General features: G+C 39.8%; 2 protein-coding genes across 2 annotated transcripts; one reads left to right on the forward strand and one right to left on the reverse strand.

Moving 5' to 3' along the window:
* The first annotated feature begins 85 nt into the window (after positions 1 to 85).
* Positions 86 to 9467, forward strand: cog2 (component of oligomeric golgi complex 2). The gene is made up of 18 exons (XM_088304715.1): positions 86 to 256; positions 433 to 594; positions 1241 to 1306; positions 1380 to 1460; positions 1564 to 1667; positions 2779 to 2887; positions 2978 to 3157; positions 3244 to 3368; positions 4434 to 4560; positions 4639 to 4778; positions 5220 to 5281; positions 5992 to 6143; positions 6225 to 6410; positions 7433 to 7505; positions 7577 to 7719; positions 7817 to 7956; positions 8823 to 9015; positions 9142 to 9467. Exons 1-18 carry the CDS (start codon positions 182 to 184, stop codon positions 9238 to 9240), a joined length of 2217 nt encoding a protein of 738 aa, XP_088160841.1. The 5' UTR covers positions 86 to 181; the 3' UTR covers positions 9241 to 9467.
* Positions 9468 to 9671: 204 nt separating this feature from the next.
* il22ra2 (interleukin 22 receptor, alpha 2) lies at positions 9672 to 14448 on the reverse strand. The gene is made up of 6 exons (XM_088304718.1): positions 12473 to 14448; positions 12270 to 12384; positions 11095 to 11282; positions 10334 to 10491; positions 9950 to 10104; positions 9672 to 9834 (listed from the first exon to the last, which is right to left on the reverse strand). Exons 1-5 carry the CDS (start codon positions 12534 to 12536, stop codon positions 9955 to 9957), a joined length of 675 nt encoding a protein of 224 aa, XP_088160844.1. The 5' UTR covers positions 12537 to 14448; the 3' UTR covers positions 9672 to 9834; positions 9950 to 9954.
* Positions 14449 to 14470: the final 22 nt, after the last annotated feature.

Genomic DNA, 14470 nt, shown 5'->3' on the forward strand with positions numbered 1-14470 from the left:
AGATATTTCCCCTTTTAGGTTTACGATGCCATTGCAGTACTAGGCTGCAGTTAATATTGGCGCCCTTTTGGAGGCGCTGCTGTCTTACAAACCTAATGTTTATTCTTCGTTGGTCATGTGCCATGTTTGCGGAAGCAAATACTAGCAGCTGTTTTCTTGTTCTTGCTTCTTATGTAGTGGCATGTTTGTAGACTCCGCCATGAATTTACCAAAGGGCCCCGACACTTTGTGTTTTGACAAGGACGTTTTCATGAAGGTAAGGTTCGTCTTAAATAACGTAGTCGATCACAGACGAGCTAGTTTTAGCTACATGGCGGAAAGACAGTCAGCGGGCCACAGCAACAGCCGATGCAAAACGCGATATAATGGCTTCTTTGTATAGTAACTGCGTCATCCCGATAGGCTTTACAGTTCTTTTTAACTTGTCCCTAGGATGACTTTGACGTGGACCAGTTCGTGGCCGAGTGTCGGAAGCAGGTGCAGCTGGAGGAGATGAGGGAGGACCTGGAGCTCTACTACAAGCTGCTCAAAACAGCCATGGTGGAGCTCATCAACAAAGACTATGCCGACTTTGTCAACCTCTCCACCAATTTGGTGAGTGCTTATTGCGTCATTTGTGCCTCGTACTGCTTACTGCCATTCTAATTTACCGGTTGCTCTCAGCTATAGTGTTGTTTCCACGTACAATATTCAGTTCCAGTTCCTTCATCTTCTTGTTGTTGTTGTCTTGTTCATCAGTTCCCTTGATGATGGATTTTTTTTTCTTATTTTACTGTGATGACCCATCCATAAACTGATGTTACAATTCTCCCACCTCCACCTTGGAGCAGGTGCCCTTGCTTCCCTTGCCGCAGACAACAACACGGCTACCACGTTCACTTTTGCTTTTCCCCTTTCACCAGGAGTATGTGCTTGTGGTTCCAGAGGTGGATCCATTACTGGCGTACCTTTAACAGCTGCTACCTCTAATTGATACATATCAATGCTTATCAGTGCGGTAGATTGACCATTAATACCTCTATTCATCATAGCATTGTTACAGCTAAATCGCATAGTATGTATAATACACGGTAGCGGTTCACTAATTCAGATTTTTCTTTCTTTAAGTTTGCGCTAATGTGATGAAAGTCGAGTCTGAAAAATACGGAATGTTTTGGAGCCATTAGTCGAGAAAGCCATTCTCAACAATTAAGTGGTGAATAATTTGTCAAAAATAATAATAAAAATCGTCTTGTCTCAGGTGGGGATGGACAAAGCCCTCAATCAGCTCTCTGTGCCACTGGGCCAGCTACGGGAGGAGGTTATGGTATGTGTTTGACTTCAATACATATTTGGTTTACTACTGTTTAAATGAGTGCTAATGAATGTTGTCGGTGCAGAGCCTTCGGTCGTATGTCAGCGAGGTGATACAAGCCATAGACCTGCAGCTGTCCAAACAAGAAGACCTGCAGAAAAAAAAGGTCTGGGCCTTATATTTTTATTCTTATGGAATGATGTGTACAACCATTAATGCTGTTGACTGTAAATGTCTTTCTATTCTATTTATTCTATTCCGTCTGTCAGGTTTGCGTCCTGAGGCTGATCCAGGTGGTGCGCTCGGTGGAGAAGATTGAGAAAATCCTGAACTCACAAAACCCCAAAGAGTCCAACTCATTGGAAAACGACAGGTGTCACATGTCCTTCCATATCTTTGCTGTAGTGTTTGTTCTATGTAGGGTTCAAGTGAGCTGAGGTATGTCCAAGCTAACTTCCCTGGCAAATTGCAGGGCGAATATAGACAACCATTTACCCTCATATTCACACCTATAGAAAATTTTGCGTTTCAATGAAGCTAACATGCTTGCTTTTGAAAGGTGGGAGGTAGCTGGAGCACCCAGAGAAAGTAAATTCATTTCACACATCGGAAGGCTGAACACTAGATTTGAACTTGGAGTATCAAAGTTGTGATGAAGGAGTACTTGTAGCATTTAGCAGCCAGCAACCAACAAGAATTTGAATAGATCAACGCAAGTAAAATGAGAGGTCATTTTTATTGTTCAATTTGCAAATAAATAACATTTTTAACGAAGTAATTTTCATTCCAAGGGTAGAGACACAAAATTTAAAACACTGTTAGTAGGCCACATAATTTAATGTGATAGCAATGCTGACTGCAAAATGCTATTACATTTTGTGCCTTTTATTCAGAAAATTTCAGTTCAATCTGCCAAGTATTACATGTATTTTATTTTATTAATTGTAAGATTTTTTTGTTTATTATTACTTAATTGTGAGTGTTTATGTTTGAAATTAGATTTTTTTTTAAGCTTTAGGAAAGTAACTTTTCAGTCTGCCATACCTATATTATTATATGTTTCTTCTGTTTCAATGATTTTATTATTACATTTTGAGTAGATATTCTGTATTTTGATAATTGTCCTGCTTGAGGTGTTAAATATCCCCCCCAAAAAGGTCTTAATTAGGTTAAACAAATCAGTCATTAAATGTACAATTCACAGGAAAAATAAAAACATATAATTTTGTTAATCTATTTGTTTGTAATCATAAATTGTAAACTATTTCATATAAGTATTTTTTTTGTTGTTTTAAATATCTTTAAAAAAAATCTCACTCCTCATGATGATATTTAATGAAGGCAAGGTCTTGAATTTGATCCAAGTGCCTGGAGACAGCTCTTAAAAAGTTTTCCCATTGTTTCCCTCCACCTTGCAAATAGTTGACTATAGATAAATTGTGCCATGAATTTATGACGTCATAAGTCTTTCTGTCCATGTTCAGCCCCTTGTTAGCGGGTCAGATCTTGGAGAGGATCGCCACTGAGTTCAACCAGCTTCAGTTCCATGCCGTGCAGAGCAAAGGCATGCCTCTGCTGGACAAAGTCAGACCCGTAAGTGTTGGTCCAGCTCCTTGGAAAGCATCCTGGATTTGTCTTTAAGACAAATCTTCCCCCTTTAACTTTTGCTTGCTGCCTCTCCAGCGCATCGCGGGCATCACCTCCATGCTGCAGCAGTCCCTGGAGGGTCTGCTCATCGAGGGTCTGCAGACGTCCAACGTGGACATGGTGCGCCACTGCCTCAGGACGTACGCCACCATTGATAAGACGCGAGATGCTGAGGCCCTGGTGGGACAAGTGCTGGTCAAACCCTTCATGGATCAGGTAAATGTGCTAAAACTTTGACGCTGGGCCACTTGTAAGGCGTGGTACCACTGTACTGGGCTTCCCTTTCGTCCTTCTGCCTGTAGGTGATTGTGGAGGAGGTGGTCAAGTCCAGTCCCAATGGGCTTCAGGTGATGTACTCGAGGCTTCTGGAGTTTGTCCCTCATCATTGCAGACTCTTGAGAGAAGTGACCGGAGGAGCCATATCCAGGTTAGTAAAGATGAATCGTCCAAAAAATGTCTTTGAGTCATTGGAAAAGCCAGCAATCATAGCCTTTAAGCTAAAAATGCACATGCCCGCTGCAAAAGTAAATGAACTTGTGCATAGTATTTGCTGAGCTTCATAGAACTGGAAAAGATGGAATTGTCCCACCTTCAATGGAGAAATGTGCATTGAAACAATTATTTGTTCCACGATGGAGCAACTCCAGATGCACAAAAGCCAGCCAATCTACACTTTTGCTCTCAGGCGCCCACGTCACTCACCCGGCCAGAGCCCCGCCTTTTAAAGCCAGACACACTCATTATCATAGCTTCAGCAGTGGAACTTGAGGATGGCGGCCTCAAGTGGACAGAAATATAATCGTAGAAAATATATCAAATCTCCACCTTAAATGCACTTAATGTTTACACATGTATAATCAATTTCATGTAATTATTCAATTTGTTAAATGTTACAATACTCAAGTTAAAATGCAGCTGCAGCTGTAGTTGATCCAAGTCAAGGCAAGTTTATTAGAGTTAAGGAAAACGAATGAAATAACTACAATTTCAATTCAAAAGACATTTTCGTGAACGAAATCAAATGAAAGCGAAAGCGATTTTAATAAAAACAAACAAACATTAACTCAAACTACTACATCCTATGTTTAACAAACTGCTTTCTTTGCTTTTGCGTTACCGCCGCACAGAAAAAGGAAGCTCAAACTGTTGTTTGACAATTGTCGTTTTCTTTTTACACAATACTTAGTGACCTGTTTTTTTTTTTAATCTTGCACTTGATAAATACCACATATAATTGAAAAAGAATAAAACGAATAAAAAGAAAACTATAAAGGCATTTTTGAAAAAACTTGCTCTAAGAACTGATTCAAAATAACTGAATTTACAAAACAAAAGTCAAAGCAAAATAAATATGAACTATGATGAAAAATCCTAAACAGTTACAACACTGCTTCAAGGCAAAGTATACCAAGTGGGACCTGATTAAACTTACCAACTAATAACCAAATTCTTCTGTTCGCTCTACATGGACACTTTTTTTTTCTCTCCCCAGCGACAAAGCCGACATCGTTCCCGGCTACGACTTCCTGGTCAACTCGGTGTGGCCCGAGATGGTGAAAGGCATCGAGGAGAGGCTATCGTACCTCTTCAACCCCGGAAACCCCGACATTTTCTACGAGGTGCGTCGGACGGAGACAATAAAAATCGTCAGTTTCCCTGCCGGTTTCCCTCCTCACTTTGGCCTTCTTCATTTCTAGCGTTACAGCGCCAGCACAGAGTTTGTCCGTCGGTTCGAGCGTCAGTGCAGCTCGCAAGCCAGCGTGAGGCGACTTCGAGCGCACCCGTCCTACGTCGCCTTCCACAGTAAATGGAACCTGCCCGTCTATTTTCAGCTGAGGTAAACCGCGTTGTATAAAAGTTATTGGGTGTGGTTTTCATGTTCGAACAAAACTTAGCAGCATTTAGCAATCTTATCGACGATTCGAATGGTAGCATGCTTTACGGCGACACTGGCACACATCCAGTCCTGCTGACTCAAAAGCAAACATGGACGCACCTTTCGTCCAGGTGTTTGATGACAGACCCCAAAAAAAAAAGAATCGGCATGTTGCGATCCGTGCAACATGAGAGGCAGGCGACATCGTCGAGTTGCCGTGTGATGTTCGACAAAATTGCCAGCGACCCACTTTTGCAGACTTACACGTTCACTGCAAAGATTATACAGTGTGCCACTGCAGACATTATCGGGAAGGGCAGGTGGCTGGAAGTGTCAGTCCACAAAGTGTCTTGATGTTTGCACATCACGGCTCATTCTTGTCTTCCCTGAATGTGTTTCCAGGTACAAGGAAATAGCAGGAAGCCTGGAGAATGCCCTCAGTGATGGTTTAGAGGCGGCGCCAGGTACGTGTTTTGGATTCCATATTTTTTTTAATGCTCTCAGTGGGATATGCGCCATGCTGGGCGCAATAACTATAAAACAAACGGAATGGAATTTATTTAGATCAGAATGAGGCATCTTCCAAAGGTGGATACGGGATTTGTGCCAAGGAGAGTGCAGTACTAGAGCCCGTCTTTATGGCATCGGAATTCACATGCACAGGAGCGTCTCAATACATTAGATTGCACTCCATTAAATTGAAACGAACAAAAAATTCACAGTGTAATTAGTTTTTAGGTGTCATTATTATTATTTTGTTTAAGGAATTGCCGTGTTACAGAATGCTACATTGATTTGACCGCAATCAGTGAAAGCCGTTATATAGAAATATAACCTAAGCACAAATATTTAGATTGAGAAAGCAATGCAAAAACACAACTGTAGGCATAAAAATAAAATACTGGGCTTCCTCATGTATTTTTTTGTTTTTGTATTTATAAACTAGTTTGACAGCCTTTCTTTAAAACCTTTGTCACACAATGCAGGCCGTGCACTTGTGTTAGTGTAAAAAATAAAATAAAAATCTCACACAAGTCAGCCTGTTTTCAAAGAATTGTCAGCCGATTGAGTCTGTAATCAACTTGAACTTACAGTGGTACTGTAGCCTTGACAACACTTCCAATCACATCCGTCCACAATAACAATGGACACATTTGTGTGCCCTTCCATCCAGCCGGTAGTGCGTACCACCTGCAGGCGTCAGTGTCGCTGTGGTCTTGTCTGGTACGTTGCTGGTCCGACAAAGTCTACCTGCCACCGCTGGCTCATCGCTTCTGGAAGCTCACCCTGCAGCTCTACTCGCGATATGGCACCTTCCTAAACGAGGTCAGCCATTGGCACAAAAAAAAAAAAACCCAACATCAATGGCCATTTCAAGACTTACTGATCGATTGGCTCGGTGAGCAGGTGCTGACGAAGGCCAATCCGACCGAGGTGTGCAAAGAGCCCAGCAGGCCCCTCCCCAGCTCGGCGTCGTCCACCTCCAGCAGGACGTCCGTGGAGGAAGCGGGTAGCGAGAGCGGAAGTCCCACCTCGCTGTCCACCAAACAGCTGGTCCACATCGCAGCTGATGTCCAAAAACTGCAAGAGCAAGTAAGCAAGTAAATGTTTACAAAGATGGATCTGTATCAAAATGAATACTCAGTTTTTTTTTCTGTTGTTTTTTTTTTTTTTGGATAACTTACATATGCTCTTGGATTTGAATTTAATTTATCTTATTGTTGCTGAATTCGTTTTGTGGTTTGTAATTGGTAGAGTATATTATATGACTCGTCTTGTAATTTATGAGCAATTAGGCTTAATAAAATAACATGAAATTGATTAAGTACACACTGATACTGATTGGATGTATAGTTTATAATTTGAGCTTGAAAATGCATCTAAAAAAAGTTCAGTTTATTATTTTGATTTAGTAAGGTTTAAAAAAAATATTGAATTGTAGTTTATTTAATAAGAAAACTATGGAGTATCTTCTAACTTTGGTTTAATCCATAAGAATATTCCATAAAAAAGTTGAAATTTTTTTCCCAACTGATTTTGTTTTGTAGCATGTTAAAAAGTAAAAAAAAAAAAAATGAAATAAAGAGAAAATATAATTAATGGCGCATAGTTTTTTTTTGTTGATGCTTAAAGGTAATATTTTCTTTAAATTTAAGAACAAGCTAATTTGTCCATGCATAAAAATGTTAACATCTGTTTTGTCATAAGCTTAAAAAAGGTTTTTGCTTGGCAAGAATTTTTAAATTGTTTAAAAAAATTGTAGAATCAAATTTTTTTTATTTCATTCACATTCGTCAACTAAAAATAAAATGTATGCTTTATTTATTTATTTTTTTATCCAAATATACAAAATTGTCAATTTTTAATTAAAATTATTTTTTTTTGTCAATTTGTGTATTGGGGGTTTAATGTCATGTAAAATAGATATAGTTGTCAAAAATCGCGATTGTCTTCATTTTAAAAAACAAAATAGTATTAAAACAATAAACCTAAAAAAATTCTATTCAATAAAATTGTCCCATTGCTGTCAACAACCTTAAAGTAATGCATTGACGCAAAAGGCAACTGAATACCCAGAAGACTGAACCTTTTTAAATTGCTCTCTTGTCTTTTAGTTACCTGAAGTGTCAGAAATGGTCGGACAGCGATTACAAGACATCGGCTTCACAAACCTTGCTATTGTGGAAGGTAAGTGACAATATTTTTCCATCGTAAACAGTGAGAATATTTGTAGTAGCTGCTGTTGTGTTTTCCGCTAGAGGCCTTAGCGGACTCCAGGGCGATTCTGTCCAGCAGCATCCCCGCCCTAAGCACCCGCATGACCCAACACTTGAGCGAGCGCAGTTGCCGCTTCCTGAAGAGCGCCTCCGAGGTGCCCCGACTCTATCGTAGGACCAATAAGGTCAGTCGCTGGAGCGCGAGAGTCGCCGTCGCCACTGACACCACATGGTGCCAGCCTGATGCGCTTCTTCTTCTTCTTCTTTTTCTCGTGTGGGCAGGAGGCGCCCGTGCGAGCGTCGGCGTACATGGACAACGCCTTGCGGCCATTACATCAGCTGCTTAGCGACTCAACAGGGTTGGTGGACGCGGCCACGGCGCGCCAGTGGCTGACGGTCACACTTTCTGAATGCACGCAGAGGTGAGCGCACATGTATTCTTCTCAACGTGACTTCCTGGAGTCTGCTTTCATTTCGAAACAGTAATATTGTTGCACTCATAAAATGATTACAGCAAAAAACACGTAAAAATTATAAATATGTTGTTTCAGGGTTTTTAAATATATAACATAAATAAAATCAAGTTGTGTTTATTTTATGTTTCTTTTCACACTAAAATAGATAAACCGCTGTGAATTTTTTATTTGATAAGGTTTAAAAAAAAAAACACTCGATGTTCTTTTTTGTTTAATAAGGGTTAAAAAAAATGTTAAAAACATTTTATGTTAAAAATATTTTTTTTTCAATTTATGTTGGATAAAGTTGAAAGCAAATTTCAAATAGGTTTCAAAGAGAGTTTAACGTAGACCAAATAAATCAGGTTGCGTTTTTTTTTATTTGCTGCGGTTTAAACATGAATAAGTTAAAATAATAATACAAATACATTAAAATTGAAATAAATACATTTGTTTGTAGTTTTTTTGTCGAGGCTTAAATAAAATAAAAATATAAGCAACTTAAATTTTGTTTAATGTGTGTTACAAAACAGACAAACATTTCCCAAAAATTGAAAAAAATGTTCAATATTTTTTTTTGTTTAGTATGGTTTTAAAATAAATTTGTTAACTAATTAGGTTAATATTTTTAATATGGTTTTAAATAAATAAATGCATCTATTTAAAAATTTGGTAAATAATTATGAAAGTGTAATTCAGTTTGTCATTTTTAGTAAGGTTTTACACACACACAAATTTAATATGGAAAGGAATGAAAAATAACTAACTGCGTGTTATCTATATTTTTTGGTCATTGAAGATGATAGTGGTGATTTGACACACCTGTGTGCTAGGTACTACGAGACGATTTCTGAGGTTCTGAGCTCTGTGAGAAAGATGGAGGAGAGTCTGAAACGATTGAAGCAAGCCAGGAAGGGAGCTGCCACCAACACCGGCGCCAGCGCAGCCGCAACTAATGGCGGCCCGTCAGACGACACCAAGATCCGACTTCAGCTGGCTCTGGACGTGGAGTACTTGGCGGAACAGGTCGGTGGCTAACGGACGTCCGCTAGCTTAATGCTAACATGTGAAATGTCAAAGGCTAACGGAAGTTCTTCGTTAATTGTGAAAAAAAATTAAAAGGAACAAATCCAAATGATGCGTTTCCCTCAGATGGAGAAAATGGGCGTGGAGCCCTCACACGTGTCCATGTTGTCCAGCCTGCTGCAGCTGGTGAAGGAGGCCCGAGAGCTCGGCGAACACAATGCGTGAAACCGCCACCGCGACAATGACGCCATGCAAAGAAGGGAAGACGCTACAAAATAAAACGATTGCACGCCCCTCAATCATGTTAACGGCACTGGAAGGATGAGCGGCATCAGATTTGTGCGCGTGCACGCGTGTGCGGTGCCGGATGCAAACGAGTCGACTGGTCATTTTGTGTACTGAAAGACTCTGAATTTTTCCTGCTGCGTATTAAAAATTAATTTGGGAGTCGATTGCCGAATGTCGTCTCCAACTTTGTTTTGGGTCATTTCCAAGCACTCAAGCGACTCGCCACCCTCGTGTTAAACCCAACTTTCAAACCCTAATTTGAGACTTGTGCGTTTTTGTTGCCAGTTTAAAGAATGACGGCCGATTCACTTCAACCAAAGATGACATTTTAATGTGACAAACAACCTTTTCATGAGTGATGTCATCATTCTGAACAAAGTCACATGTTGGCACGTTGATGTCACGTGGCTTGATTTCAGTTGACGTGTGTGTCGACAAATATATCAAAACAATCAGCGCTCTCGGCTTGTTGCATCAGGCAAACTTGACCATCTTGGAAGTGGCGAGGGATATCATGTGACCAAACGAGACCTGTGGAACGTAGGCACACATTTTTACTAGGCTGCTGTATTTAATGAGGTGTCCAGTAAAGGACGTGTTTAACATGTAATTGCCTTAAATGCACGCGTGTGTGCGTGTACGTTACCATGCTCATGTGGTGGTGATGCACTTTGTGGGTCCGCGAGCGCTGCTGCGTCCCTGCAGCACTGCGACACTCTGCGCCTGGAAGCAATATTTGGTCTTGTGCTTTACCGAGCTTACCACAAACTTCCCCGAGCAGCAATGCAGCTCAAACACCTCCTGGGAGAAAAAAAAACAACAAAAATTGGAACTATGTTCTCAATGGATTTTGGCATCTTGTCCACCGTCAAATGAGACATTTTTCATTTTGATTGATTTCATTTTTGAAGGATACAACATAGAGCACTTATTTTCTCACACGTGAGCCAATTGAATTGATGTTTAACAGTACAATTTTGAAGAAAATTATTTGTACTTGCATTTGCTTTAGCATTAGCTTGAGACGTACCTCCTTGCCCGCTTCGTTGATGAGGTAGACTTTGTAGACGAGAGTGTTGCGAAGGTGGCTGCTTTGCAACTTCTTGGCCACACGCTGCGGGGTCCTCACGCGCACCACGATGCCTTGCTCGCTGGCATTCAGCCTTAGCTGCGGGGCACTGATAGTAGCTGAATGAAAGAGAGAGAGAGACAAATTCACTTAGCAAAAATAAATTTGGCTGACAGGTTTTTCAGGAGTAGATGGAAACAGGGACCATTTTAGAATAAGCATGACAGCAAAAACTCAACATAAAACATGAAACACTTGCATTTATTTGAGGGGTAAAAGCCCAAAATGTTTTTCCTTTGCCAACGTGAAATTTGGCAGGCATGTCTACTACCTGCAAAAAAACACTCAAGAAGTCTTGCTTGAAATGAAACAGGAAGTCGATCATTTAGGTTTCGAAGCGATTTAGCGTTTTAGAAAAAGCATGGCAGCAACGCTTGACTGAATGATTGTTTTGAACAGCATCTTAGCAAGATTAAATTGGCTAAGCAAGTTGAACTTGCATTATGCACCCCCCAAAAATTTTCTAGCACCCATCCCCAAAAAGACATTTTAGACTCAGGGGTCCTTTAAGTCCTTTAACTCTTGGTCATGTTACTGACTTACACCTAAATCAGTTTCCCTTAGCAACATTTTAGTAGGTCTAGGATTTATTTGTCCATTTCCATCAAAAACAAATTTTGAATTTTCTTATGTCATCTATGTCGTGAAATAAAAACGCTCACTGTCCCAGCGGGGGCTGAATCTCGGCGACGGGATCCACGCTGACTTGCTCGACAATGAGGACGAGTATGACGCTCTCAGTCTGGCGTAGTACCACTCTCGGAGGTTCGAGGTGACCCCGCTGAGGTCACAGTGGAGCTCACGGATGCACTGGCAGTCGTCCACGTCCCGCCACTGGGTATCGCCATAACTGAGCGGTACAAAAACAGTACACAATCAATTACACATCATTACGATGATGATTGGGACACACTTTTCAGTATGATGTTGATTGATCTCGTTTGCATAATCAGATCATTTATTACAGCTCTTCTACAATGCAATACAATACATTATATAGCGCCTTCACAACAGCTGTAGCGGTAACAAAGCACTTTGCAGAACATTTAACACTATTGCATTCACTATATATTCAGTATTTTGAATTGAGAAATGCATATGCAAATTTGAATTATAAAAAAAAAAAAACTTTGACATTGTGTATATTTTTTTAAATACTGGATCTAAACAAGATTTTTTCATTATTCAATAAAATCACTTATTCAAAGTTTATGCGATGAACAATATGAATAGTAGGTTTTTTTGGTAATCTTAATAAAATAAAACATAGAACCGGCATTTAGATAAGAAAATTGAAATACATTATCATTATTTTTAAATACAATATATTTGAGTGAAAATGTGTGCAGAAATAGAATAGTCTCAACAATATATACATAAATATAAATTGGAACAAAATGAAAGTTATAAAATCGAGAAATAGAACACATTTTTATACAACTTTTTTTTTTTTTTTTTTTTTACATCTTTTTGGGGAGTTAAAAGTTTGCCATAAACAAAAATGAATAGAAAATCTAACCCAATTAACTATATAGCCATCCATTATGGTGCTGGAGCCTATCCCAGCTATCTTCGGGAAAATAGGGAGAGTACACCTTGAACTGGTCGCCAGCCAATCACATATCAAATTGAAAAGAAAAAAAAATGTAAAATGTGATTCTGATTCTCAACTCAACACGGGTCCACGAAAGGAGCCTTGTGGGACTCCACATGAAATACACATCTGGCATACTGCATTTTGTAACAATAACCACGCGAACTGCAGCAAAGACTGAGGCAAAAATCAATAAAATGCTAATATGGTGTGGGTGCAATTTGCATCTGAGCGTGTCCTCACATCTTCCACTGGATGTCATAGCGGATGGTGCTGCTGTTGGTGGGCGGCGTCCAGCGAAGGACATTCTTAAAGTCCACTGAGTCAAACTTGACATGTGCAGGAGGAGCTGGTGACACTGTACCCCCCCAAAAAAGATAAAAAAAACAATTCAACTTGACCAACATGACAAAGCGTAGAGAAAATTTGATTTGGGCAGCGTTTACCTGGCGCCGCAACGCTGGCAGACAGATTGAGCAGCAGCAGGCCTGCGATCAGCACGCGACTCATTTTTGCTAACTATGTCAATGGACCCTGCAGCTTCCAACCTTTAACATGCACCCACTTCCTCTATCTTTTTTCAATTTATAGACCATTGACCACGTCCTTTTACCGAGGTCCACGTGAAAAATGACTAAGCACTTTTTCAACATACCGGCACGTGCAAAGTAAATTCCGACTGTGGATATTAAGAGTCTACACACGTGTTTTAGTGCTACAAAAAATTAGACCAAGATGAATCAAGTCAAATGTTTTTGCACCATTGATGTGACCTTTAACCAATCACATTCAAGACTCATGTTAAATGGAAGTCAGCACACACTTCACCACTCGAATATCTTCACTTTGTTTGGGATTGCACACCTAAAGTTTGGATGTTCAAGTAGGATTTTCCTGACATATTTGTAGTCACTTTTTACAGTACAAGTTATGCCCTTTAGCACACCAGTGGTCCCTAAAACAAGTTTAAAAAAAAAAAAAAAGATGAGCGGAAAACTGGTCAGGAAGTCTGCCAAGAGGGCAACAGCAACATTAAAGGTGTTGCAGGAATTTCTGGCAAGTAGTGACAACAATCTCCTGTCTTTTTCATAGGTCATGGCCATGAGGTAAAGTGGCAAAACAGGAGCCTTATCTCACGGAGAAAAAAAGACCCAAAACAAAATAAAATAAAAAAAGCACAATTTCCCAAAAGCATGTGGGCAAATGTGTTCGGGTCGCTGAAACCCAAGTTGAACTTTTTGGCCATAATTACGAGGCAAGTTTGTCGCAAAGAACAACATGCCTACAATGAAGCATCATTTACAACATCTTGGTCTCATTTTTGTAGAACACAAAAACCTATTTCAACAAAGTTTTGTGACAATACCAGTTCATAACGGAAATATACTTGTTAGATATTAACAGTTTTTACTAATCGTAGAACACCACTTCAAATATTGTTTATATGCTTAAATACTTTAAATGGAAAAAAAAATATGAACATGAATTATTTCATACAATTATCTACGAATTGTCATAAGAAAATATCAATGTTGAAATCCCACTTTTACTCTATTTTAATTTAAAAATATATTAAATATGCTAAATGTATTTTTCAAAAGTTGATCATTTTTAACCATATTTGGGAAATCGTGAACGTGCCAAGTAAAGAGCAGGACGATGAACTGGTGAAGCGAGTTACTTCCACACACACATGCAAAGAGGAAGGCGAGCTCACCGGCGGGCATCTGAGCAAACATGTCACGCAGCACACAGAAACTCTTGCAGTGGAACCTTTGGTTCCAGGGGAAGACTTTAAATGTCAGCCATCGTCACACTTCTTCAGCCGCCGGCTCAAAAGTCAACACGAGGGGTCCAATTTGCATTGTTGACTTGACAGCATTCGCGCTCTTTGGCCAAAAGGTTGACAACACTGCAGACGACACACCAATTCTGTAGGCTTCAGAATATTTTTGACCATGTAAGGGCAGCACGTCTGTTTTTCATTATTACTTCATTTAGTTCTTTTTTCAAGCTTCCCAGCCCCCAGTTTTCATGATCATTGTTTTGTTCGGTTTTCCTTTTCTAAAGCCTGCGTGAGACAAATCTGAATCTTAATGCTAAGCTAATTGCTAATCACCCTGTACAATATACGGCCTGTATGGAAAACTAAAAGCTCCAAAGCTGCAAGATTTTGCTGATCTTGAAGATGTGCAACTATTACATACCAAATATGCATGAAGAGCAACACAGTGTTCCCTCACAATTAAAAAAATCAAATAATGATGCAGGAAAAAAAAAAAAAGGCAAGTTCAATTTGGCAATTTTTTACCGTGCGCGGTCTGGTCCCCATTAACCCCAATAAACGAGGGATTAGTGTAACATGAAACATACCTTCTTCGTTCCAAGCACGATCTTAACATTGTTAATTGCCCCAGCCGTTAGATGTTGTATGTCCATTTTTC

The sequence above is a fragment of the Idiotropiscis lumnitzeri genome, chromosome 9, assembly GCF_059441095.1.
Source record: "Idiotropiscis lumnitzeri isolate Australia: NSW breed Sydney's pygmy pipehorse chromosome 9, RoL_Ilum_1.0, whole genome shotgun sequence".
In the NCBI taxonomy this organism is placed as follows: Eukaryota; Metazoa; Chordata; class Actinopteri; order Syngnathiformes; family Syngnathidae; genus Idiotropiscis; species Idiotropiscis lumnitzeri.

Coding starts and splice junctions, on each gene's coding strand:
- cog2 (XM_088304715.1), top strand. CDS start 182: ATGTTTGTAGACTCCGCCATGAATTTACCAAAGGGCCCCGACACTTTG. Junction 4,779..5,219: donor CCCGTCTATTTTCAGCTGAG/GTAAACCGCGTT, acceptor ATGTGTTTCCAG/GTACAAGGAAATAGCAGGAA. Junction 7,720..7,816: donor TCTATCGTAGGACCAATAAG/GTCAGTCGCTGG, acceptor TCGTGTGGGCAG/GAGGCGCCCGTGCGAGCGTC.
- il22ra2 (XM_088304718.1), bottom strand. CDS start 12,536: ATGAGTCGCGTGCTGATCGCAGGCCTGCTGCTGCTCAATCTGTCTGCC. Junction 11,283..12,269: donor TATGACATCCAGTGGAAGAT/GTGAGGACACGC, acceptor TGTACCGCTCAG/TTATGGCGATACCCAGTGGC. Junction 10,492..11,094: donor ATTCAGCCCCCGCTGGGACA/GTGAGCGTTTTT, acceptor TCTTTCATTCAG/CTACTATCAGTGCCCCGCAG.